This window comes from Phaseolus vulgaris, chromosome 5 (assembly GCF_000499845.2).
Source record: "Phaseolus vulgaris cultivar G19833 chromosome 5, P. vulgaris v2.0, whole genome shotgun sequence".
Classification (NCBI taxonomy): Eukaryota; Viridiplantae; Streptophyta; class Magnoliopsida; order Fabales; family Fabaceae; genus Phaseolus; species Phaseolus vulgaris.
In genome coordinates, this window is record NC_023755.2 from 29,424,561 (window position 1) to 29,451,251 (window position 26,691).

The 26,691-nt window shown below is 32.8% G+C and overlaps 2 protein-coding genes across 4 annotated transcripts; both read right to left on the reverse strand.

Moving 5' to 3' along the window:
• Nucleotides 1-4,272: 4,272 nt before the first annotated feature.
• LOC137835384 (shaggy-related protein kinase zeta-like) lies at nucleotides 4,273-9,151 on the reverse strand. 3 transcript variants are annotated; one of them, XM_068643865.1, is made up of 12 exons: nucleotides 8,903-9,151; nucleotides 7,269-7,367; nucleotides 6,855-6,914; nucleotides 6,472-6,744; nucleotides 6,297-6,371; nucleotides 6,164-6,220; nucleotides 5,679-5,819; nucleotides 5,516-5,566; nucleotides 5,339-5,434; nucleotides 5,145-5,228; nucleotides 4,741-4,842; nucleotides 4,273-4,580 (listed from the first exon to the last, which is right to left on the reverse strand). In XM_068643865.1, the coding sequence occupies exons 1-12, from the start codon at nucleotides 9,038-9,040 to the stop codon at nucleotides 4,479-4,481; spliced, it is 1,278 nt and encodes a 425-aa protein (XP_068499966.1). In that variant the 5' UTR covers nucleotides 9,041-9,151; the 3' UTR covers nucleotides 4,273-4,478. The 3 variants fall into 3 exon arrangements, with proteins under 3 accessions (XP_068499966.1, XP_068499968.1, XP_068499967.1); XM_068643867.1 differs by lacking the exon at nucleotides 8,903-9,151 and adding an exon at nucleotides 8,686-8,707; XM_068643866.1 differs by lacking the exon at nucleotides 8,903-9,151 and adding an exon at nucleotides 7,664-7,695.
• Nucleotides 9,152-21,182: 12,031 nt separating this feature from the next.
• Nucleotides 21,183-24,035, reverse strand: LOC137835385 (peroxidase P7-like). The gene is made up of 3 exons (XM_068643868.1): nucleotides 23,777-24,035; nucleotides 23,176-23,367; nucleotides 21,183-21,798 (listed from the first exon to the last, which is right to left on the reverse strand). The coding sequence occupies exons 1-3, from the start codon at nucleotides 23,990-23,992 to the stop codon at nucleotides 21,247-21,249; spliced, it is 960 nt and encodes a 319-aa protein (XP_068499969.1). The 5' UTR covers nucleotides 23,993-24,035; the 3' UTR covers nucleotides 21,183-21,246.
• Between the last annotated feature and the right edge of the window lie 2,656 nt (nucleotides 24,036-26,691).

Here is a 26,691-nt window from a genome sequence, read left to right on the forward strand (position 1 = left end):
TGACAGAATGACCTCTCTTCATACAATAAAAGTTTGTAACAACCGGTTGTTTCGATCTTTTAATCGGTTGATTTTCTGGCACAGTTGAAAAAGGGTTTGAAATTCCATTCTTTTTACTTTATGGATTAAATCCTAAACCAGATTTTCCAAAAACACAATTTTAAGATGCAAGAACACTCTCAAAGTTGGATTTTCCATTTGAAAGCCTATCCACAGTTTTCACAAGGTAGTGAACCTTCTTTTCAAGAGATTCACAGTTTTCACAAACACTTGAGTCACACATGCAAGAAGAGTTCTTGTAAATAAAATCCAAATTTTCAAAATCAATTTTAGATTTTTCCAACTCTTCTTTCAATGATTTAACTCTGTTTTCAAGCCAGTTATTCAACTCTTTCAACCGGTTGTTCAAGAGAGCCAATCTATTAGCTTCTTCATGTGTTTCTTTAAATGATACAAGAAGTTGATAGTAGTTATCACCTTTGGATGAAGAAGATGAGCTTACACTACTTGATGTTGATGCCTTCAAGCACAAATTAGCTTCTACATCTTTCGAAGAACTGGAGGAAGACACTTCGTTGTCATCCCAAGCTATGTAGGCTTTCTTGGTCTTTCCTCTTCTTTCTCCTTTGAATTTTGTTTTCTCTTTGTTCTCATTGTTAGGACAATCTGCCTTGATGTATCCCTGCTCACCACAGCCAAAACATGTATATTTATTAGGATTGAAATCATTCATTTTCTTGGAATTATACCTTTTAGAATATTGACCTTTGTTGTTATTCTTCAAGAATTTGTTGAACCTTTTTTTTATAGAAAACTCATTGTGTTTTCTTCACTGTCACTAGAATCTTGATATCTTCTCTGGCCAGCTGCTTTCAGGGCTATTCCTTTGATGTGTTTATCCTCGCTCTCTTTGACAAACAACCGATTCATTTCAAGTTCATGTTCCCTTAGCTTACCCAACAATGAGGTTGTTGTCATGGATGTTAGATCCTTTGATTAAAAAATGGCAGTAACCTTTGGCTGCCAAGACCTATCAAGACACTTTAAAATCTTTATGTTTAGCTCCTCTTTGTCAAAGCTTTTTCCAAGACTCATTAGGTGATTCACAATGTGAGAAAAACTTTTTTGCACATCAGAAATTCTTTCCCCTTTTCTGCATCCTAAACAATTCATATTCTTGGATGAGAGCATGCTTTCATTGTTTAATTGGTATTTTCTTTTATGGTTCGTATTCTGGATGGGCTCATCTCTGTAGTCATCGTATTCTAATTGGGTTTTTGAAATGAAAGCGTAAGAACTCAACAGGGATCCACGCTTTCTTTGACGAATGCAAGTGCCCTCTTCACATCATTGGTTCCCTCATGTGTGACCTCAAGAATATCCTACATTTCTTTTGCAAAATTGCATTTTGACACCCTAAAAAATTCATCACAGCTTAAAGCAGAAGTTATAATATTTTTTACAATCCAATAAAACTTAATTTTCTTGCTATCTGACTCAGTCCATTCACTCGAAAGCTTATCAACAAACACATAATCCTTTTTTACTTGAGGGATAAAAGGTCCATTCTCTATGGCTTCCCAAATTCCTTTATCTGTAGATTGAATAAAAAAATTCATTCTAATTTTCCAGAATTGATAGTTCACACCAAAGAATAAAGGTGGTCTATTATTAATAGAAGCTCCTTCCCCAAAAGCCAACTTGTCAGCCATTAAAAAAGTTTTGAAAAATAGGACTTGAGAAAATTTCAAGAACTTAGCTCTGATACCAATTGTAAGAATTAATGGCCTTAACAAGAGGGGGGTGAATTGATTAAGGGCCATTTTTCGCAAATATATGTTAAGAATGAAGATTGATATTGATTTACAGATAAACGAATCAGATCAACCAAGAAAACAGAACTGTTAAACCTGTTATCAAAAAAACATTCGGTTGAAATTACGTTTTAACCGATTGATTATGGCAACAGTGTTAAAATCACATCTCAATTAAATTTTAAATGAGTGAGGGAAAGAGAATATCACACAATCAATTATACTGGTTCACTCCTTACCAGAGCTACATCTATTCCCCAGAAAACCACTAGGTATTCACTAAGTAACCAACAATAGATTACAATCACACAACACTACAAAGAGGTGATCTTTATCCCACACATCCTCTTTTCCTTTTCACACAATCACATTCAGAACAACCTATGACCTTACAGATTCAATGTTTTACAAGTATACAAAATGAAAAACAATTACAAGAATAGAAGGAACAAATTACACCTGGTGTACAGGAAATCACAAAGCTCTTAATTCACTTCTTGAACCAATTGCACAACCTTAGGCAATCTAACGAAGCTTGAATCAAATCTTCCTAAAAAATGTTTCTTAATCTCACTTTCTGTGTATCTTCAAATATGGAGGGTAACTAGTTTTATAGCTCTTCAATCTAGACGTTTTAGGCAGTTAAACACGAGCCAAAACAGATTCAAATCAAGTGAAAACAAATTTAATAGCTTTTTGAAAAGCTGTTAAGAAATTCAAAAATCAACCGGTTGAAATGTCGTTTTAACCGGTTTAATTGGTTTTGACAGTTAGTCAACCAAGTCAAAAACAGTTTTGAAAACCCTCAAACAAGCTGAGTGTAAAACAACTGACTAAACCAAGAAATCAACTGGTTGTTTTACACTTGGCTTAGAAAAACACTTTTCTTTTTCAAAACAGATTCATTTAGTTGTGCATTGGTTTAAGAATGAACTTTACAAATTCTAAACAACCTAGAACTAAACCCCAAACACAACAGCACATGCATCAAACTTTCTTCAGAGATTTGAAGGTATTAAAGCTTCATTTTCTACAATATTGACCTGTCAAAAATGATGAACTGTGTAGATTACAACATTGTAGAATATGAAGAGGGCAGGATGCACATCAACCTGTCTTTCATCATCACTAATAAACTATTTCTAAAAGTCACAAGATAAAACTTCATCAAAATTTTGGACAAAATTAAAATAAATATAGATAAACCTATCTTCACCAAAAACATAAACATCCTAATTTAAGAGTATTTAAAGTCAAATTAATTAAAAAAATTAGATGAATTGTAAATACGCTAGTTTAAGAAGATTTAAATTAACTAAAAAAAATTGGTTGGTTTGGGAAATTTGTTGTTGTGAACCACAACCAATTGGATAATGCTTTAAAATAAAAAGAATTGCTAAAATAGTAAAAACATATAATAAAATAGAAAAAACCGTGAAACACAAAAAAAATTGCATAAAAACTAAAATTGAAATGAAGATTAATCAAAAAAGAAAATTGTCCTTGTATACAACCTTCGTCCAATGATTCCAATTATATGTTTTCCTTCTTACTACTTCACAAACACAATATAATTTTAATAAGAATATCAATCACACATGATAATTATTTTTATTAAACCTTACAAAAACACAAAATATAAAAAAAAAAAAACATAAAAAAAATAGTATATATGACTTAAATACAAAAATTTGCGATATTTCACATACAGGTTTTCAACGTTTGAAATCAACGTGACACCAAACTACCCCTCGCCGCCACTGCCGCAGAAACGTTCTTCACCATCAGCGTCAATCTCTTTTCAATTTATAATTAAATAAATAAATTTAAATCTAAACCTTCCTTAAGTTGTAGTAGTAGTCATAAAAATTGTAACTGGCGTTGAATTTATCTAAAACAGTTAAGGTATCACTTGGTGACATGGAGTGTATTTTAAATAAATATATTACATATAATAAAATTCAAAAGATATTTTCAAGTCAAAAATATTTTTTCAATTATAAAATCTAGAGTATACTTTTTTAAAAAAAATCGAATTATAAAATTTAAAAATTATTTTTAAATTTCAAAATATCTTTCAAATTTTTAATAAAATGAAGTTGTTATTTTTAAATATATTATAAAATTCAGAGAGTAATTCAGATAAAAAAGTATTTTTAGAAGTAGGGGGTGCTGGAAGAAAATATTAAGGTGCAGGAAGAAATCTCCTAACTTGTATATTTCCGTCCTGCCCCATTACTGGAGCACAAGCCCAATTAGTGTTCTTTTTTTTTTTGTTATTTTGTTTCGCACAAATAGGTATTCATAAACATCATTTGAAACAACATCAAATATGGTTATCTAAAACTCAAGAGAAATTACTACAAAGGTCCAGGGCAAGAACGCCATAATTTAGAATTAGTAACTTTCTACTATATGAGGAAAAAAATTGTACAGATGGAAGGAAGGAGAAGGATGGTTTAACTAGAATGAAATATTAGAGATTAAACATTATAACCATGTTGGGGGTTACATTGAGTATCCAGTACATGTATACATATATCTTCACAACGGGAGTAAAACTCTGCATATTTTGGCCTGACCCCTGTTCTATTGATCACAAACAGGCCACCATGTATTTCACACTAATCACTACAACGGTTGACTCTATGTTTCACTATCTCTTTACATTTGAGTTTGGGTGTCCGTCGGCAAGCCGAAACCGATCTGCCGTCTGACGTGCTCCGGGATGAGCTTAGGAAGCAGTTCAGGGGGCGCTCCATCTAACTGCATTCAGTTTTCATCTCAAAATTATTAACATGTATGGATGTACCATTGTGCAGACCATGCAAAAGACATAATGCTTTTGTTAAGCCCTTCTTGAACAAGAAACAATGCATAAGCATTGAGTATCATATCTAATACAAGAAACCAGTTAGATACATACTTCCTGTTTGAAGTTAAAAAGCGGAGGCAATAAACGACCATTAGGTAGCCGAGCATTGGGCTCACGAAGCTCGTCAAAGAAAGGATGTGCCAATGCTTCCACCTTTAAAATAGAAGCCACCAGTGAAAACTATGCAAATTTTATAGATATTTCTTAATGGTGTATGAATAATAAGTATAATATGATGAAACATGTTAACTTCAATCATACCAATTAACGACATACCAAGGCATGTAGATCTAATCTAAAAGCAAAAACAAATAAGGGAACTTCTATGTTAATGTAAATAGTTTTCGTATCAAAGCTGGATGTTTTAACTTTTAATATACTAATATGATTCAGTGGTAAATGCGCCTTGAAAGGATGGCAATGGAGGAGGCGGTATAAGGTTTTGCCCTACTTACTGCGCTGTAACGAAGTTTTGGTGAATACTGGAGAAGCCTTGATGCAAGGTCAATTGCTTCAGGAGGCATTCGCTTGTGAAAAACCTGAGCCAGGGATCGTTGCACCAAATGTGTCAATGCACCCCAAAAAAAGCTCTCAGAAAAAATGCTTCTTGTTATAAAACAAGAGGAGGGGTAACAACGAACGCAATTACCTTATGCCAAGGATGAGCTTTGATATGGGGGAATCTGAAATCTGTATAATTAGGGTTCATGCATCGAATTTCTTCTCGAGTAGGAGTGCCAAGAACCTACAAGAAAACTCATCAATAGTTATCTCTGTAGCTTGATTCGTACAATTCAGGGTAACATAAGTATAGACAACGCATCACCTTGATAATTTCAACAAGTTGGTCGACCTGATTTTCTCCCGGGAACAAAGGCTAAAGAAATATTATGAAAGTAAGAGAAATCAAGATAACATTTCTCATAAACTAAAGAAACTTGTTATGTACGGGCAACATTAGTGCATAGGTTGCCTAAAGTTTTAACAACCTGGCCTAAAAGAAGTTCTGCAAGGACACAACCAGCTGACCAGATATCAACAGAAGTTGTGTACTCTGTCGCACCAAATATTAGTTCTGGGGCCCGATAGTACCGTGAGCATATGTATGAGATGTTCGATTCACCCTTCACCTGACAAGAAATACATTATTAAAATCATACTTAATTTGTATGAGCAAATATCTGTAATCAAATTAGTATGTGATCCCAACCAATGCCCTTTCTTCTATTTATTGAAAATTTAATGAGTTGGGATCCAGTTTAATGGCAACATTAGTGGTTAGTGGCTATTTACTGAAATGCCAATTATATCACATACAAAATTAAAATGGCACTAGTGAACAAATCTTAAAAGAGCTTTTTGAATTCTATGATCTAGGTATGTTTGCGTATTACACTAGCATTACATATCCAACATTGACGAGGTAACATATATATTTAAATTAATGAAATGTACAAGAAGAAAACCAACATACCAGAACTTTTGCACTCCCAAAATCACAAAGCTTGACTTGATGTGTGAGTGGATCCACCTACAGAACAAATGTACATTGGATTCAGAGTAAAAAAATGCAATCCTTGAGGAAAAATAGCAAATGAACAACTTACCAAAAGATTTTGAGGTTTCACATCCCTATGGCAAACTCCTGGTACGGTATGGATATATGCCAGTCCCCTAAAGATCTAAACATCACATCCCGACTCAAACATTACAAAATTTCAAAAGAAAACGTAAGGAATAAGAATATATCAAACCAAACTGCAAAAAGAGAAAATTTCATACTTGATATGTATATAATTTCACATAGATTAGGGGAATTCTCTGGTTTATACTACTGTAGTGCTTTATAACTCGGTAGATCGTCTCAGGGACATATTCCATCACCAAGTTCAGAAAAAGCTCATCTCTGCTTGTTGTAGAGAAGAAACAGTGCCTCAGGGAAATTACATTTGGGTGATCCATCATGCGCATTAACTGCAATTCCCGATTTTTGTATCGCCTGTCCTGCAAGACCTTCTTTATAGCCACTGCCTCCCCAGTCTCCAAGCACTTTGCCTTTGTTTAGGTGCCCAAGAGTGTGAAGCAATATGAGATTACATGACAGCATGAAAAGCAAAGTAGGAATAGTATCACCTCAAGCTTAATATTCCTTTACTTATCCTTACCTGGAAAACAATTCCAAATGATCCAGTGCCAACAACACGTTCGGCCATGTAACTGATAGTCTGCAAGTACCATTAGAACACAAATTTATGAAGAATAAAAGAAATGGAAACCCATGGAAACATCGACAATCTTAAGCATTTAATTTTATTTAGCCATTATAAAAATGGGAACCAAAGACAATCTATCAATAGAAGGGGGAGCAAAATTAAATTTAAAAAACAAAAAAATTAACATGCGCGTGGATGAAAAACGCCAACTTCTAGCTGACTACAAGTATTATATTTTTGGATGGATCCTTAATGAAACCCACACTGTAGTTACCGAGTCCCAAAAAGGAAGCAAATATTTATATACAGTACAAATGGAATTCTTTTAAAAGAGATTGGAAGTTGACAAGGTTAGAATGTCCGCACTCTTTTAGGTTCACCATTTTTTCCACCAATTGTGGTTGAGATTATATGACCAGTGAGTGCATGTGCTTCATTACCCTCTGCGACAGGAGCAGACATTTCCTGCAATTTACACCAGTAAACAAAATATTGAATGTGGTAAATCAGATCCTTTAATACAGAAATAGAATACAAGACTTTTCTTTATACAATATCCATAATTGCTTATTGAGTTATTTTCAATGAAATTGTCTTAATAGCAATTATCACCAATAATTTGGTTTCGAAACATTTACTTAACATGCCAACCTCATATGACTATGGACAAGTATAAATTAGTCGGACATACATATAGTCAATCTATGCACAACTCAACAAAGTCACCAATGGACATATAAACATATTTATATTTTACATACACAGCAATTTAGCAGACAATACTCGGGTTTAAACACCTATACCTATGATGCTTAATTAAAAGTTTTATATGATACTAGAAAAACTTAGAAATGGATAGATAGTCACCAATCGAAGGGCGAAGTTGAAGATAGGCATAGTGTAAAGAGCTCAAAGGTAATAAGGTATGTCCGCAGACAAAGTTCAATCAGGTTACCATGGTCCACAAGAAAGCATCAATGCCAAAATGCTTTGATATCATTTATGAGACAAGACAGAGAGAGAATATAAGAACACTTATTCCCTGAAGCAAACATAAACCATTTGAACAACAATCCACCAGCAACTCAAGCAAACCCCATGTTAAGCAAGGAACTCCACGTATAATAGAAAAAATATACAGCAAGTAATCTAGAATCAACTTTAAAAGAATCCATGATATTGTTAAAGCCATTTTAATTTCACGGTAAATTAGAGATTAAGTGAAAGCAACGAGGCCTTTAGAACAAAAATAAAACATCAATAGCCTCAAGGTTTTAAACGGCAACTTCAAGGTTTTTGGAGTGCTTGTAATTGAAATTGAGGCCACATTGACTGCAATATTAAAAAAATACAGAGAAAACCAATACTTTGAAACCTTTATTATATTAGGTAAAAATGATAAAAAAAATTGGGAGGTAAATTGTGATATATTCAAACCCATAAAGTGTCTGGAAAAAAAAAACTCTCGCAAGTGAAAGAAACCAAGGAATGGGATGACAAACTCAGGTACACTCAGCTAAGCCAAGTTGAAGTTCGGCTAAGTGCCTAGTCAGACTCTCTCTCTCTCTCTACCTACCTATCTCTTGTTTGAAGAAATGAAAAGCGCAAATTAAAGAACAGGATTCCACATTTTCACTTCACTCGATTCCGTTTCTCTTTTCTGGACCACCAAACCGAAAGTTCCACAAACTTCAATTTTTCAACTCTAAGATCTCAACTCAACCGTGAAAGCACAGTAAAATCCAAATATTAACAATGATAAGAACAATCTGTCCATGCTTACGAAATTTCCAATTCCATTAGCCAAAACAAAGCCATTCCTTCAAGGCAACGTTAGAAAAATCCCGTCGACCTCCAAGCGAACAAAAACAATGCCGGAAACGAGCAGATCGCCGTGAGCTGCGTTCGTACCGAGGCATGTCCAGCGGATCAATGATGATCCGAGGACAGTAAACGGCGCCGTTGCGCACACTGGGAAAATGGCCGAGAGCGGAAATTACCTTATTGGAGGCGGCGTCAGAGCCGCCGCGAGAGTCCACTTTCATAGAGTCATTCTCCGCTTGTGGCGGTTGTTGCGGCGGAGTTGCCACTTGCGGTGGTTGAAGCTGTTGCTGCTGCCCCAACGGCATAGAGGCCATGTGAGAAAAAAGCTCCACACACAACACAACACAAACACTCTCTTTTGTTTCTCTCTCTAAAACGCACTTTCTCTCTCTGTGTTTGTGTTTTGAGGGAATAGTAGTTCTTGGTTCTGGGTCCAGGCTTTCGAGTATATAAAGGGTGAGAGAGTGTGTGATATTAATGTGTCTCTGTGTCTTTTCTCAAGCGCGTGGGGTCGAGAGTGAAGAGCACGCTTCGACGGGAGCCCTGAGATGATACTTCTGCTTTGGAAACGGACGACGAGATTCGTAATCTGGTTGGAAGTATTTACGGGTGAAATATGGTTCGTAGGGTGACGTGGCGAATCGAAGGGAGAGAAGGATCACATGGAACTTGTAATGCTGCATCTACGGAAAATACGTATTCGGAAGTAGTAACGTTGACGTAATGGCAACTTAAAATACTGTCTACTCATTAGTTAATTTAGACTTCTACTTTGTTGGTGACTATAGTTTATTGAGTTTGGGTTATAATAATAATACTTTTTAATGTATAAAATCTATGGAACAAACCTTCCAATTTAAATAATTGCTTTTCCTTTTATGGATAAGTGAGTGCTTTGTTTTATTTATTTTTTATCCGATAAAGAACTTGCTGCTTCATATTTTTCTTTTAAATTACAAATTACTAAATTAAAGAATATAATGTTTTGTAAGTAACTAATGTTACGTGTTTAGTGAAGAAGTAAGGTGAACATTAATAATGATGATATTTTTTAAGTAAATGCGATTTGAAAATGTGTTACTTCTTTTAGAAAAAATAGATAATATAGGAAGAAAATTGTTCTTACATCGAATAAGACTTGAATGAGTGTGTTTTTTTAGTAATGATATTTGAATAAAGATGAATAAAAGATAAAGGGGGAAAAAACTGATAAATCGAAAGCGGCAAATCCTCATCCTCTCATCTCAGTACAAAATTTTACAATTTTAAATTTAATAAAGTTTCCCAATCAAAATAGAAAAATAAATTCTGAATTTCGAAATAAGACATTTGAGTTGTGTCATTTCAAAAACAATTCACCAAATCATCACTAAAAATAATCTCAATCGATATAATGTAAATATCAATAAAAAATCTCTTCAACATTTACTAAAAATATAATAGTTAAGATTCACCCACAAATAATTTTAATCTATATTAATAAAAAGAACTGTTTTTTATAAAATGATAACTCTAATTAGTTGTGAATGAAAAATCATAAGTTGAAAAAATAATATTAAATAGCATGATTTGAACTAATCAAAATCAAGTAAACATCACTCATTTGGTTGATTTGGTGAAGTTGGGTTGAAAGAGTTTTAACTACTTACTATTTTATATTTTAAATTAACTTTTATAATGATAAATTTAAATTTAAAGTAATTAGTAGATAAAATATTGATAGATGGTGTTAGATACCAATTTAAAAACTAATTTATAAATTATTAATAATATAAACTACTTTAGATATTAATAATTTTTTAGTTTATCTAACTTAGTCAATATACATTACAAGAAAAATTATTTTCAACGGGTTATTTTTAGCGTTTCTGACGGTTTTAACCTCTAAATGTTACCCGCAATTTGTTTTTCTATCCACATCTCTATAATAGATTACCAACGATTTTTACTAATCATTGAAAGACAATTACTTTCCAACGAAACCCTCATTATTTTCAGTGGTTTTGAAAACCATGTTTCTTCCAAGAGTTTTCCAAACCCCCATTACTTTCAAGAGTTTTCCAAATCTCCGTTAATTTTATTTTTATATTTTTTAAATGGATTGTTAATTTAACGATGGAGAGTCTAGTATCATTATAATAGTGGTTATTCAGTATTGCACCATATGAGCGATATAGACTAGTTAAATATGAAATAATCAGCATAAGATAATTTACATACCAGCCTCCTTTGTTAACAATATTCTTTTCAAATGAAAGCTTCCAATCTTGTCAATAACCTTCCATATATAGTTGTATTATCTTAAGACCTTCTTGTAGTGTAACAGCTGAAAAAGACATCGAATATTCTTTATACAATTACCAAATATAGTTCCCTTATACTTGTGTTGTGCGGTAATATCATATGGAATTTCTATCTCCTTCTTTAAGAGATCCTAAAAACCACTTAGAATAAAATAAAGATTAATAACAAAGTGATAACAATGGCAGTAGTAGCTGCAAGATTCCAAGGAGACTGACAACTCATGTGAGTGACTTGTGCCTCAAACGCATGAAGCAAAAATTGAGCCTTCCACAGGTGGAATATGAGAGCAAGAAAATTATCAACAGGGGCGAAAGAAATAAGAATAACTGAAAGTAAAGGTCTATGTCATTTTGTTGAGCCTTGTAGGTGGTGTAATGGGAGAGCAACAACAATATATATTACATGCAACAATATATTCCCAAATTCGAATTTCGTTATAGCACAAGCAATAATATTACGATTATGTCTACTAGCAGTGGGTATAGTTTTATTATTCTCTACATTTGATTAGGCTAATTGTAACACCCCATAATTTACATATAACTATTACAATAAAAGTTCTACCAGTTTCTATACAAACCTGGAGTTTTTCAAAACATTCCTAATACATGATTAGGATTTATAAAAATACAAATATTTACATATCCATAGCTCAAAATAAAAATCTAAAACCTCTAAGGCTCTCCTGCACCTGTATGGTCATCTGATCGTGTGCATAGTACAGTCATCGCAGTTCAAACACAGCAAGAAAGGCAAGGGTAAGTTAGTGAAAATAGAATTTTATAATATACACACTTAAATCCAAAGAGAAAACCAAATTACATGATCAATTTCTCAAATTATTCAATTTTCTACAAATCTCAACAATAAAACAATCACATAGATCTCACATGGATATACACATCCAAAATATTAAACAAACAACCCAATATATATAAACACACAACATCACATTGCAAGAGAAATTGAATATTGGGACCACGTCTCTTCCACATCCAGATCTTCTAGCCTAGAGTTCTATTAAAAATTAAATTTAGTTTCCCTTATCTCAATTGCTTAATTTCCAAGCAACTTCTAGAATTTTATTCCCCACAGTCTGGATAAGCTTCAAGATTTACGGGCCTAATGCAAATTATCCAAACAGAACAAAAATTCAGTATATAATAGAATAAGTTGAGAGGATTAAACTTCTTAACTGACCCCACCAAGATTGATGACTAAATCCTAAGGAAAAACAGAGAACAAAGGATACTTATAGTAAAAATGAACTTACTCTGTTTGAAAATCTGATCGGGTAGAAATGTTTCTTAATTCTTCAGCTACAACGTGGTATGATCAGATTCTAAAATAGATGAGGTATGGAGTGAGAAAATAAGAGAGAAGATAGAAGGGAGAGATGGAGGGAGAAAGAAAAAGAATGGTGCGTGACAGGGGGCAAGGGTTCTGTTGGTTTTAAAAAAAAACACGTTGTTACACTAATCTTATCATTTATAGCCAAAAACAATAACATAGGAAACTGCTAGACTACTCAATAAATTTCTACTCACCTAAGAAAGGTCAATACTAGCTTTTACTTATAGTCTAGTAAAAAAAAACATAACCTGTCAAATAGATTTAACAATGTGCAAAACACTTGAATTTTACTAAATGATCAAAAAGAGAAAACTTGTAGATAGTGTATTAACATTCAATTATCATAAAACTCACAACATATAACAACCTCTTTTGCAACTAAGTTGTGATCAGTCACTTGTATTTTAACTAATTGTATACCCTTCAAGGGATTTACACAATAAGGGAAACCAAAGACAAGGTTTATACCCTAGTTGAAAACCTAAAAGAATTCGATTTGTTTTCTGACAGTTATTCAAGGGATCAATTTACCATACAAGATATTATTCGCAATGCAGTTTTGTCAATAACAAATAAGGTAAAACATTTCTTTACAATGACAAAGAGAAAGATAGATGAATGACCTAATAAAACTTGAAAATCATAAATAATAATTTGAAGGTGACCATAGTTTGCTTCCTTCGCACATATGTAAGCATATTCAAGGGAAAGTACCCATTTATTAACATGAAGAAGCTTCTTTTAAACCATAGAAATAATCCAAAATAATAATTTGAACAAGTAACTAACACACTACAAGAAAATTTGGTATAACATACAACAGAAATCTATATGTAATAGAAAAAATTTGTATGTAAAACATAGTTACATACAGATTACATATGAAAAAAATATGTATGTAAAACTGTCGTAGGTAGTTGTTACATACAAATTCATATTTGTATGCAAAGATCCGTATGTAATTGGAAAATGAGGATTTGACAAAGTCTATAGAGGCACATTACGCTCAAGAGAGGTAACACTCTAAACAAGAATTTTTTGCCCTTAGGAATTTATCATAGTTCACAAGACTTCGTAATGTCAGTTATAACATCCATAGATAAATCAAGTTTCTTACCTTTTTATTTTTCTTCTCTCCCTTCTTTTTTTCACATAATTCATGTAAATCAAATCATTGGCAAATAAGTATGTATTACAAATTAAATTATACATGGAACTAATTCTCTGAATCAAATATACTTTTATATTAAAATCACTAATTAAATTTCATTAAGCCAACATCAAAGTAAATGTAAGAAAAAGAAAGACAATAATTACAAGTATCGGTCTTCATACGAATTTGCTCAAGCCTTTGATTTGATCCACACTGAAGAAAAAAAAGTACTTTTTTTATCAATTTAACTATACAAATACACATTATAACATGCATGTTCAATAATGAATCAAAGAGAAATTCAAAACTTAAATTATATGTAAATGATACCAGAGCAAGATTCATCTTTTCCTTCCTCACTAAGAAATAGTCATATAGAATATGATAGGAACAAGCAATATGATAACCATTATTTTCTCACTATCAATTTTATTTTCATATTAAAAATTTGTTGGATGATAAAATGTGTTCCATAGTCACATTAGAGTATAAAAGATAAAAAAAATAAAAAAATTATGATATAATTTTTTTTAAGAAAGTGATCTAGTATTTCACAAGACAATTATAGTGATAGAATACAATTACAAAAGTGGCAAACAACTTGAATTCAATGGATCTAGAAATTAAGATAATTGACAACATAACTAATGACATCGAATCAAATCCCTAGAAAATTTATTCCATTCAAAGTAAAGTGTTTCAATTGATCAATGGTGTTTATTTTTTGCATTGAACATTTTGCGGTATACTTGTTGACCTTAAACGTGAAGCTCTAAATGCATAAGAAAAACATATAAGATTATCCACAAATTACGGGTAAAATCCTACAACTATAGCGCGAGCATAGGCCATTGCTTGTTCTTTGAAAAGCATAGCTTTACGATTATCTATAACACATTGAAGATGAACTCTGTTCATAAAAAATTGGTGAAAAATATTATAAGGTATACTAAATACATCCTGAAGAACAAAGAGATGTCTTACAAGACAACATAAGGAAAACGCCAAAAAATCAATACATGGAGTTTTCTTCATGTCCATCTTCATTGGTTCTAGCTTGCTCATCTTTCACCTAAACACACCACGAGACAAGAGTTTTAATATCTTACCAAAACTGAAGAAAACATTAGCAAGAGTCACATTTTTTTTGTACTGACATGCAACACCTATTTATTAACATTAAGCAACTCTACTAAACCATAAAAAGCAATGTCAAGTAATACATTCTAGTATGGAAATTAAGTGAGAAGCCAACCACAATTTAATTAGTTGACAAGAATAAAAAATAAACTTGAAAAAGGCATTACATCAATGAGAATACTTGGGATAATATTAAGCATGGAGTCAAACCTTTTTAAAGTTTAACTAACATCTATGAAACTGAGAATATATATGAATTTAGAAGGAAAGAAAAAGGAAATTATAGAGCAGGAGTCCCCCCATGTCCTAACTGTAGAAAAACCAGGTACATAAACCCAAAATGAAGCAAATAAACCATCTTATCCAAATATGAGAAATCGGAGAAAAATATTCAAAAATGAGATTAAAGTTATATAATTATATTTGTGTCTTCATTTATTTCTTACACTGTGAAGAAGGCAACACATCTAAAAGAAGGAAGACACTTCATTTTATTCAAACCAAAAGACTCTGTAAAAACCGACAAAGCAATATGTAATATATGACAAAAGGGATTACAAGTTATAATGGACATCAATTGGACTAATTGGAGGCATCTTAAGCCTTTGGTGATAAACCAACATCTTAAACCTTTGGTGATAAACGAGTAAGAATTCTAAAGATTCATATTCATCTTTAACAATTGTATAACCAACAATCACACTAAAGACTCAACTCAACTATTATTGCTCTTTACATTCATCATGACCATCATCATAGTACAAAGAACGGTATATTAAATTTTACTTTTACTAAGGTCAGCTTTTATATAAATGACAATTTTTTTTTACAATGCATATAAATTCATTTTCATCATCTAAGCTGACAATATAATAATAAATGAAGAAAAAAAAAACAAGAACAATGATGCAAAACCTGACTAACCATTTCTTGAAGTTCAGCTGATCGATTATAGAAGAGAACTCACTGCTAATGTTGTTTTGTGTCATATACCTAGACAGTGAAGAACACATTGTTATCAAACCAAAAAAACTAAAGATTGTTATGATGAAAGAAAAGCAAACCAAAGACAATGTTTCAAGAGGTGGTATTTGATCCTTGAGCAGAGACCTGAACTGAAACCCCAAAATGCACAATAGTTCTAGAAATGAGAATTGAGAAAAATGAATTTTTGTGTCTGTGACTGTTGGCAGAATGGGAAAACACTTTCATGGAAGACGACATCCCGACTTGTAAAAAAAGTGTTTGCATCTATATCAAATAATTTGTATGTTTTTTTATTGAGAGTATAACCAATGAAGATGCACTATTGAGCGCGCGGATCAAACTTTTGCTTAGGTGAAACAACAGTTGCATAACATAGGCAACCAAAAGCTTTTAAGTGAGAAAGTGAAGGTGGGCGATTATATAGCATCTCAAAATGTGATTTATTTTTTAGTAAAGGTGTTGGCAAGCGATTAATGATATATGTGGCGGTTAAAACGCATTCCCCCAAAATTCTAATGGTAAATGGGACTGAAATAGGATGGCTCATGCTGTGTTTAAAATGTGTCTATGTTTGTGTTCTACTACTCCATTTTGTTGAGGAGTGTACACACAAGTGCATTGACATTCAATACCTTTTTTGAGAAAAAAATTACGCAAAGAAATAAATTTCAATCTGTTGTCAACGCGAATGGTTTTAATAGATGCCTGAAATTGATTTTGTGTAAAAGTAATGAATGATTCTAAGAGATAAAAATGTGTTGGGGTTTTATGAGGACCCCAAATGTCACAATGCAATATATTAAATGGAGAATGAGATTTTATTGTGCTTAAAGGAAAGGGTAGTCGTGTCTGTTTAGCTTTGGGACAAATACTACAATTATTATGAATGGGAATGAGATTTTTACTGATAGAGATAGGTAGTAAGAAAGATGCAAGTTGTAGACACGCAGGAGAAGGATGTCTGAGGCGTTTGTGCCATAAATCAGGGTCGATCGATATTTGAGATGTGTGGGCTTGGTTTGGAAGAGGGGACGTGTAGTATAAGTCTGAGTGTTGTTTACCCGAGCCAATCATCCTCCCCGTAACCAAGTCCTGCAAAACGCAATCATGTGGAGTAAAAACGACACAACAATTTAGTGAACTGGTTATCTTACTAACGGACATGAGATTTAAATTAAAAGAAGGAACACAAAGAACATCTTTGAGAGTGATTTTGTCATTGAATTTAATTGTGCCTGTAGATGAGATGAGCGTAGTTGAGTCTGTGGGTAGATTAACATTTGGAATAAATGATGATGAAAGTGTGTGTGAAAAATTGTGAATCAGATGCAATGTGATCGGTTGCTCCGCTATCCAAAATCCATGGTTTCGTAAAAGCAGAATTAGAGAGGAGTTATGGGCAAGCAGACCTGCAGTGCTAACAAACGTGTCACTTTTACCGTTATTGTTGAGCGAGTAAATAGTCTTTGCCAATTGCTGAATTTGCTCAGCACTAAAGCCTTGTACGAGGCTTCTATCGGACTCGTTACTGATGCCTTCTTTGCCAGACATGATCTTTTATTTAGGAGATAAAATTGGAGAGGCTGTCAGGGCACCAAGATCGATGCAATAAGAAAATGATAAAAAATTGTAAGAAGAAAGATGTTTCTTATTCTCTTATGTGTATGGTTACATCACTTCATGTATAGGAAATATATAGGGAGTTTCTCTCTCCAAATTACAATCTAATTAGGTAGGGATACTAATCATGAGATTCTATCATTATTAAATTAATTACATATAATTAGGTACAATATCTTACAATATTGCATACAATAATTGCATATAATTTGATAATTATTATTTCCTTAATACTCCCCTCAAGTTGGTAGGTGAAGATCATGAACCCTAACTTGTGTCATAGCGTCAAAAATTGTTCCTTGCCTAGTGCCTTCGTAAAAATATTTGCGAGTTGATACTATGTCGATACATATGAAGGATTGATTATCCCAACTTGTATTTTTTCACGCACAATGTGGCAGTCTATCTCAATGTGTTTTGTGCGTTCATGAAATATTGGGTTTCCTGCTATATGTAATGTCGCTTGATTGTCACATAAAAGTTGAGCTGGCAAGTTACATGGCATCTTTAAATCCTGCAACAGATATCGCAACCAAACTATCTCCAAACAAGTATTGGCCATCGCGCGGTATTCTGCTTCCGCTGATGATCTTGATACGTTTGTATGTTTTTTTAACTTCCATGAGATAATAGAAGAACCAAGAAAAATGCAATACCCAGATATTGATGTCTGACAACCTCCCCAGTCTGAGTCGCAATAAGCTGTCAATGTCAGATTGTTTTCAGATAGCAATAACAATCCTTGTACTGGTGATCCTTTGATGTACTTTAGGACTCGAATTGCGGCATCCCAATGAGGTTTCCGTGGATCTGTATATATTGACTTAGGGTCCGAACCAAAAATGCTATGTCAGGCCGAGTAACCATGAGGTATATCAGTCGTCCCACGAGTCGCCTGTATTTGACTGGATCATTTAATAACTCTTCATCGTCTGGTGTGAGTTTTAGGTATTGTTCCATTGGAAATTTGTCTGGACGAGCACCTGTGAGTCTCGTATCCTGCAAAATATCAAGCGCATATTTTTTTTGGGACATGTAAATACCAGCTTTGGAACGAGAAAATTCAATCCCTAGAAAATATTTTAGGTTTCCAAGATCTTTAATGCGAAATTGTAGTAATAGACAATCTTTAACACGCTGAATTTCTGTCAAATCATTTCCTGTCAAAAGAATATCATCCACATAAATCAAAAGGGCAGTAAATGATGAGTTATTTTGTCTTGTGAATAGAGAGTAATTTGTCTTGGACTATTGAAATCCTACAAATTTAATCACATGAGACAATGTTGAAAACCATGTCCGAGATGCTTGTTTGAGACCATAAAGGGATTTGTTGAGTCGACATACAATATTCTTCCCTGTCGATGATACCCAGGTGGCAAGTCCATGTAAATAATTTCATGCAGTGTGTCATGTAAGAAGGCATTTTGCACATCTAGCTGGTGAGTAAACTAATTTCTGGTTGCTACAATGGTGAGGAGACACCTCAAAGTTGTTAATTTTGCTGTTGGTGAAAAATTTTCAGAATAGTTGACACCTTCAATCTGAGTGTACCCCGGCTTTATATCTGTCAACGCTACCATCTGAGTTGTACTTTATTTTATAGACCCATTTGCATTCGATGGGTTTCTGCCCAGGATAGGATACCTGGTTCCATTCAGCCGGTCTTGGGCAATGGTCGAATGATTGGCTTGGGATCCCGTTACGTAGTCTTGAAGCCAGGAAGGTGGGGTTGATGTGCGACTGGATCGTCGAACAGGAAGGTCGGTTGGAGAAGGTTTGGTAATGGGTGCTAGACTTCTTGGCATGGGAGAAGAAGGTTGGTCTACTGGAGGTTCAGGTGTATTATGACGAGTAGGAGAAGAAGGTTGGTTTGGTGGAGGTTCAAGTGCATTGTGACGAGTAGGAGAAGATGGTTGGTTTGATGGAGGTTCAGGTGCATTGTGATGAGTATGAGAAGAAGGTTGATCGAGTGAATGTTGGACAGGAGTGGGTAAGTCAATGTCAATAGTTTTTTTTTTTATCGACAAAAACAGAATGAATTAAAAGAGATATTTCAGGGATATCTCAACCCGTATACAGAAACCTGCCAAACACACACAAGCCAACTGCTCCTCTCAAGAGGAGGAGTTCCTAGGAAATATAACAGACCTCATACATACCATTGGCTCAAGACACCAATCAGAGAAAGAAAAACAAACACATTGCGCTTTACACACAACCCATGACCACGCCTTTACCTGCGACATTGCAAAAATTTCAATATGATCTACCCTGCCATTTCTAAACACCTTCCTATTCCTATGATTCCACAGTTCCCCTACCACAGCTATCCACACACACCCCCAAACCTGATTCACACTTTTCGTGACCCCACTCATCCGGAAGCTTAAAAAGTGGTCCTTCGGGTCCCTGTGACTCACAAAAGTCAATGTCAATAGTGGGCAAAATACCTTGTAATGGAGGGGAGGATTGACATATTATTTTTAACAATGAAAGCCAATTTAAAAACTTAATAAGGCAAAATGAAAATTAATACCAAATAAGAAATAACAAAGTGAAGAGGAGCTTCAATTATAGATGAAGATCAAAAAAAGTTGAAGATTGACCATGTGAACAAGTGTGTGCCTCCAAAACTGATTTTCTAGAACATGCACAGATCAGAGTGTGTAAAAAGCTTGAGAAGTGTTGTGCCTCCAAAACTAAAAAACAGGAGAAAGTGAAAAAATAAGGTGAAAAATCTAAAATTTTGGTGGGTTTGTCTAAAAACCATCGGAACTTAGTAGATGTGTGTGTTAGTAGAGGTTATTATAATCTCTGATAAAAAATATTTTTTAATTTTTTTTTATAATTATAGTAATTAATTATTTTTTATCTAAAATTAATTTTAGTTTAATAATTTTTATATATATATATATAATCAATTACTATTCTCAAAATTTTCAGAAGTATCATTAATTATGTTTAATGTATATAATGTGTCCATTAAACATTTTTAGCCAGAAATAGATTATATTAACCAATAATAAAGGAGTAACCGAGGATGGTTTACAATTAAAATATTTAAACGTTTAGTTCTAGGCATTCCTTTAATTAATCATTACACTTTTAATTTGGTGTCAAATTTATTATTAATTTAGTTATGATGTCAGATGTATTTTTTCTTTATTAATTTTAAAGACCAATTTTATTATTATAACAATTTCGTGAACTAAACTAAGGATTCACTCCGTATAAAATGTTGAAATACTGAAAAAATAGCATCGAGTACTAATAATCCAATACTTTCTCATTTTATTTTGAATAACATTTTTATACTTTTTCAAATCACTATCATAATTATGTATTCCCCTGCTTATTCCGATATTATTCCTTCTCAATATAATTTCACATTATTCAAAATAAAAATATAATTTATATAATTCTTTTTTTCTCTAATTCACTAATTCACCGAAACACCTTTTAATAAAATTAAAATTATGACGGAATACCAACCTATAAAACAATCAATACTTTAAATATAATTCATCATAACAATGATATTTCTCACTTGAGGTCGGAAGACTAACCCCATCGTGTTACATATTAGTATATAACTGCAACTATACGAGGAAGTCAACAAAGCACGAAATGACAAGTACTCGTAAGTTTCAACTTTTGTCGTATCAATGTTTTAAATATGTACTATGCCGTACAGCAGCAAATAAAAAGATAAAATAATTTATACAGTAAAGTGCATTTGCATTATTATTCAATTATTAATTTTGAGAGTGAAGTATAAAAACACTCTTTTTTTTATCACATTCTTTTGAATACTCTGTCATTGAGTATTATAAATTAAAAGATTAGAGAGTCTCTAAACTCGTCTAATTTTATAATTTTTAATAACTTTTGAGCAATAAAACAAAACAAAATTTCCATAATACGTTCCTCGTACTGAACGAAAGGAGAAACTGAGGATGTTCAATTGACAAGCCTGCAATTTCTTCTGATCTCACCCGCAGTTCCAGTGAGAGGAGTGATATTAGCCATCTTAATCATAGCTTCAGCAAAATCACCAAAAAACGCAGCATTATTGTCACTGTAAGTTCTGACCAAAGGGTCTTGAGAGTCACCATTGAAGAGCACTTGGTCTGAGATGAGAAGGCCACGGCGAGCCACGAGCTCGGAGAAGTAGTTGTTGTCGAAACGAATGGGAGTGAGGGAGTCCAGAGGGGACAGGTTGGTGTCCCCACCAGAGGAAGGGCAAATGCTCCTTCTCGACTCCGCGAAGTTGGTGTCAATGTTGGTTCCGTTGAAGATGCGACCTCTGAAAAACTGGCACTGCGCTTGGCCTATGGTGTGGCTGCCGGAGAGCACGGTGAGGTCACGTGCGTTCAAGCCTTTGGCTGCGAAGAAGGTGGTGAGTGTGGGGAGGTCGGAGAATGGGGAAGGGATTTGGGCGTTGGCTGCGCTTTGGCTTGCTGTTGTTGCGTCTCTTCGACCTAGAGCTACTGTCCATGAAGGTCCTCCAAGCTGCCATTTCAGAATATTAGGTTTAGGGTTACTGAAATTTGATGTTGAGAATAATTGTATTTTATAATTCAATTAGCAACAAGTTTAGTATATTTTTTTTATTTAAGCTAAAAAGATATTTAAAACAATTATTATAATAATGACTGTTTGTTTAAGCTTTTCTGAATAATTGTGTAATTTAAAAAAATAATTAGACATGAAAATAACAGAAATCTGGTTATAATTAGAAGTTATTTTTTTGCAACTGTTTTTCATGACAAACTATTTCTCGTTGTAAAAAGTTTCTTTTATTGTAAATGCACAATAACAAACTCTTAATACTTTTAGAAAAATTTAAAAATAATCACTAAATTATTTTATATCAGAACGACTTTTATTTTGAATCTTAAGCAAACTAGTCTGATATTTCAATGACACGATGATTTCCATACGCTGTGGTTTCTTGTAACATTAAATATATAATTGCTTTTTTTTATGTGACTGTTTATTTTATAAAGTGATAACAATGGATTCCAACCATGTAGCCAGATACTTACTAAATATATGAATATTTAGTTAAGACTATTTTAACTGATATCTTAATAGAAATACAATTTACTTACATGTAATAAAGGAAAATAATTTAAAACAGAGTTGCTATATATATAAAATATTGTATGAGTTTTTCCTAATATAAGTGATCATATGATATTAGATGTATGAAAGCAAACAGAGAGAAAATGATGTTGAATTCTTGAGTTAAAGTGGTGAATGAAAGCTAAAAATGGATGACACAGCACAAGACAAAGGTTTGCTGGTACTTGTGTTTCTCAGGTTTTTAAAAGGGAAGATAATGAGTGGTTCTTCTCGAGAATGAGACAAGGCTGACACCAGACTTTGATTGCATGAACCATTATCCCTTCTTTCTTTCTTCTTTTTTTTCTCTTGATCAATTATTGTTCTGTGTGATGCATTTTTTTGGGGAAGGGGACCCCACCAAATTACGAGAGTTGACATGGTGATCGATTAAGTGTGAGAGGAAAGTAAAAACCGAAAGTGGGGAACAAGGTTTGAAAACAAGCCCATGCCAAATTGAGATGTTAGGAAAAATATAAACATCAAGCTAGCTTAGCTATGTGCTTGTGAGAATGACTGAAGGTTGGAATCTCATTGTAACATTTCAATGCATTTTCAATGGGAGCAGGAAAAAACCTAATAAAAGATACTATAGTTTTCATCTGTGTTTTATGCAATTATATATATAACTATCACGTTGGTGATTTTATGTGTATTTCAAAAAGTTTAATAAGGAACAATTCTTAGATGCATATGTTGCGAAATGAAAGTGATGAAGTTTATATATATACACAGAAAGAAAGGGGAGAAAAGATGGGTCACCAGAACTACTCCATCTCTTGCTGCAAGTGCCAGAATATCAGCACAAGAGACCATGCCATTGCAAGCAGCTTCAACGTTGGTTTTAATGGTATCTATCACTTCATAACCCCTAACTGAATTTTGGTTTGGTACTGCATTTTTCTCACCGACAAAGGTGCCACTGTCATCCAATAAAATTGATGCATCACAGCCCTGAAATTCAGATGAGATTCACTTTTAAAAAGAAATTATGTATCTTCATCCAATGGGTTATCTAATAAATTCTCGTTAATAAGTTTAATATTATAAAAATTGAATTTTAAACTTAATTCGATCTCCAACGATAATAAACCATATAATATAATAAAATGGAAGAGAGAAAGAACGTAAAAAGTGTTAATTATCACTCTAAACCTAAAAACTTAAAACTTGTAATTTTTGGTTTTAAGCAAACCATGTATACAGAAAATATGCATGAATAGTGAGCATTATTTTTACTCAAATTTAACATTAATTATTCATGTAAATTTGAATGGTTAAGTTAGTTCTGCTACATGTTCTTACATATGTATATGAGCATATACATAGAAGTGATTAAAGAAACAAGAAAGTGTGTTCTTACATTCACGAAACAGTCGTGGAAGAACAATCTAAGTATAGAGGCTCCAAGCCGGGCTTCTCCATTGATGGCTTGCTCCATTACATTTCTCACAATGGTTTGAAGATTAGGACAAGTTTTATCATAGAAGTTGGTAGAAAGTTGTGCATTGGTTGAAGAAGAAAGGAGAGAAAGAATGAAGAGTGCAACAAAGAAGAGGGTACGTAAGAAGGGTGCCATCTTTCTAGCTTTAAGCCACAAAGTGATTATTGTGTAGTGTTGTGTTGTGAAGAGGGTCATGGAAGAGGGTATGCAATATATAGAGTGTTGGTGCATGCAGACACAAACAAATTTGGAAAAAAAAAAATCTGCCAAATTTCAAACTTGGCTGCTCCATACATGCTTACTTTTTAAAATTATTTTGGAAACTATACTTGGGAAGAAACCTGTGAGATAAAAGATTACACTTGAATTATTATGTTGAGATCAATAATATATTTGGGAAGATAAATAAGTTAGAGATATTAAAAAGATAATGACTTATGAATGAACTATATAAGAGATCATGAATTACCTCTAACTCAAAGTTTTAAAATTAAGTATTTAAATTTTTTATTTTATGTTATGTATGTTGTTAAACTTTTTCATTTCTACATACTTTTAATTCAAAATTAATTTCTTAATAAAATATTCCTTAAAAATAAACACAAACAAATGTAGAAACATATTTTAAGTGCAAAACTATTTTTCACAGTTTCGGATTTTTTTTTGAGACAACTTAGATGGCTGTAATACATCAAGCACATCCTTTCTATTACAATCATGAAAAGTTGTGAACATTCTACTTCACATTCAATAAATTTCACTACTAATAATGTCGTATTTGAAATAATTTTGATAGAAAGAATTGCAAAAACTATTAAGCGTGTGAGACTATACCATAGTCATCACTAATTCGTACATAATTAAGTGTTGTTAATATTTTCAGTAAATTAAAAATCTTCCATACTAAAATTTAATTAATTCGTTCCAAAATAAGAAAAACACGTGTTAGAAAGAATTTTTTTATTTATTTTATCTTTTAATTCACTACTTTATTATTATTATTTTTTAAAATCATATCAATAAATATGTCCCAGATCTTTTATATTATGTCTTTCATTTTTAAGATGAGTTTAGACTTAACTCAATTTTTTAAAATTAAATTTTAAATCAAAGTTTATATCATTTATATGTTATTGTAGTTATATAAAAAAATGTTGCTGTAAATTTTTTATACATCCTTCTTACATCGGGGAAAATCTTGAGTATAAAAAAAAAATTTGATGTTAGATTTTTTATTAACAATAAATAAATAAAATAAAATGAGGTATTTAAGGAGGAATATCTTAATTCTTATTAAAAAAATTCAAAACAAGTTTCTTTGCATCCAACCAGCTAAAAATTCACTAAACTTTACACTATATTATCCAAAATTAGATATTAAAGTAAGATAGAAAATCTCCATATACATAAAAGACACACGTTTATAATAGACACAAAATCCAACAGCTGATTAAGAAAACTATGATAAAAAGAAATTTTAATTTCTGTGATGGGTCCTCTTTGGTTTTATAACTTTATCTTGATTTAATTTATTTATTATTTGCCTTAGTGAAAGGAGATGCATGATTGGTGTTACTTTACACGTCAGTACCATTTATAATTCATAATATACTGAACGCAAAGATGTAGCAAAAAAGAAAGAGCTTGAATCACCCACCAGCCATAAAAGTGATTCTAATCATAACCATGTATGTATCCTTTTTAGGAGAACCAAAAGCTGGGATCTGTTTGACCAATTTTACAAGTTGCAAATGCAAATAAAGCACATCTCAACCTAACTTCAGTTACATTTGGTTGAGTCAAACACATCTTTGTCTAGATAAGTTATTTTGTCAAATCATAATTAACAAAACAAATGATAAAAAAAATGGTATCGTCGAAAAATAAAAAAAAAGTAGGTTATGTGCACCTTTTAGTGCATCTCATTCATATGAAAAATGGTTTTAGAACTTTTAATGAAGGTTGACGAAGGTATATATGGATGAAATTCAATGATTTGAATTTCTACATGATATAAATGATTTGACAGGGAAATCTGCAGTGACATTTAGTGAAATCGTTACATATATGTGTCTTAATTTGATATATATAAGGATAGATTATGATTGTTGTAACTCACTTCACACATGTTAATTATTTTGATGTGTTTGGCCAATTGAAACTAGGACTTTGAAAGCTTGGTCGCACACACTTATTAATTAAACCATATCAAAGTCAGAATTATAGTAAACGAGGGTTTAAAATATGGAAAAAGTTGATTTTTCGATATGTAAGTAATCACGGTTTGTAAGGATTTTGCGTGTATTGTGCAAGTCTCCCAGGATACAACAAGAAATTTTTGGAAATTTTCAATGATCAGAACTAGCAATCTACTTTTGAAAGAGTAAGAACTCAATAAAACCAAAAAATATTATATTTAAAAGAAAAGAATAAAGTGGAGAGGAAGACAGAAAGAGAGGAAGATGGAGCGTGAGTGAGATGAGAAAGTTGAAGAGGCAGTGAAGTTGTCAGTGAAATTGAGAACGGAACCCCTCTTTATATAGGGAGAAGAATAAAAAATTTGTTGCATTTTCACAACCGAATTTGTGGCACGTTCCATTGACTGATCGCCGGAAACGGAGCAATCGTCGAAACTATGAAGAAGGAGTGTGGAGAAAATTAAGAGCGTAAACCTTCCCAGTTATGCGGCCACGATCCTAAGTGAAGAGGACAATGTTGCGCGTCAAAGTCGGAGTAGATCCAGTCTCCGCTGCACTTTCGAGATCTCCTCCAACAGCACAAAAATTCGCTAGAATTTTTTGCGCATACTCTATTTTTCGTTTTGCAATATTTGT

Excerpts from the sequence above, each read along its gene's own strand:
- LOC137835385 (XM_068643868.1), bottom strand. The coding sequence starts at position 23,992 with ATGGCACCCTTCTTACGTACCCTCTTCTTTGTTGCACTCTTCATTCTT. Across the intron at positions 23,368-23,776 it reads TCCACGACTGTTTCGTGAAT|GGCTGTGATGCATCAATTTT; the intron begins GTAAGAACACAC and ends TCTGAATTTCAG. Across the intron at positions 21,799-23,175 it reads CAAGAGATGGAGTAGTTCTG|CTTGGAGGACCTTCATGGAC; the intron begins GTGACCCATCTT and ends CTGAAATGGCAG.
- LOC137835384 (XM_068643865.1), bottom strand. The coding sequence starts at position 9,040 with ATGGCCTCTATGCCGTTGGGGCAGCAGCAACAGCTTCAACCACCGCAA. Across the intron at positions 6,915-7,268 it reads AAAATGGTGAACCTAAAAGA|ACTATCAGTTACATGGCCGA; the intron begins GTGCGGACATTC and ends TGGTACTTGCAG. Across the intron at positions 4,581-4,740 it reads TTTTTAACTTCAAACAGGAA|TTAGATGGAGCGCCCCCTGA; the intron begins GTATGTATCTAA and ends AACTGAATGCAG.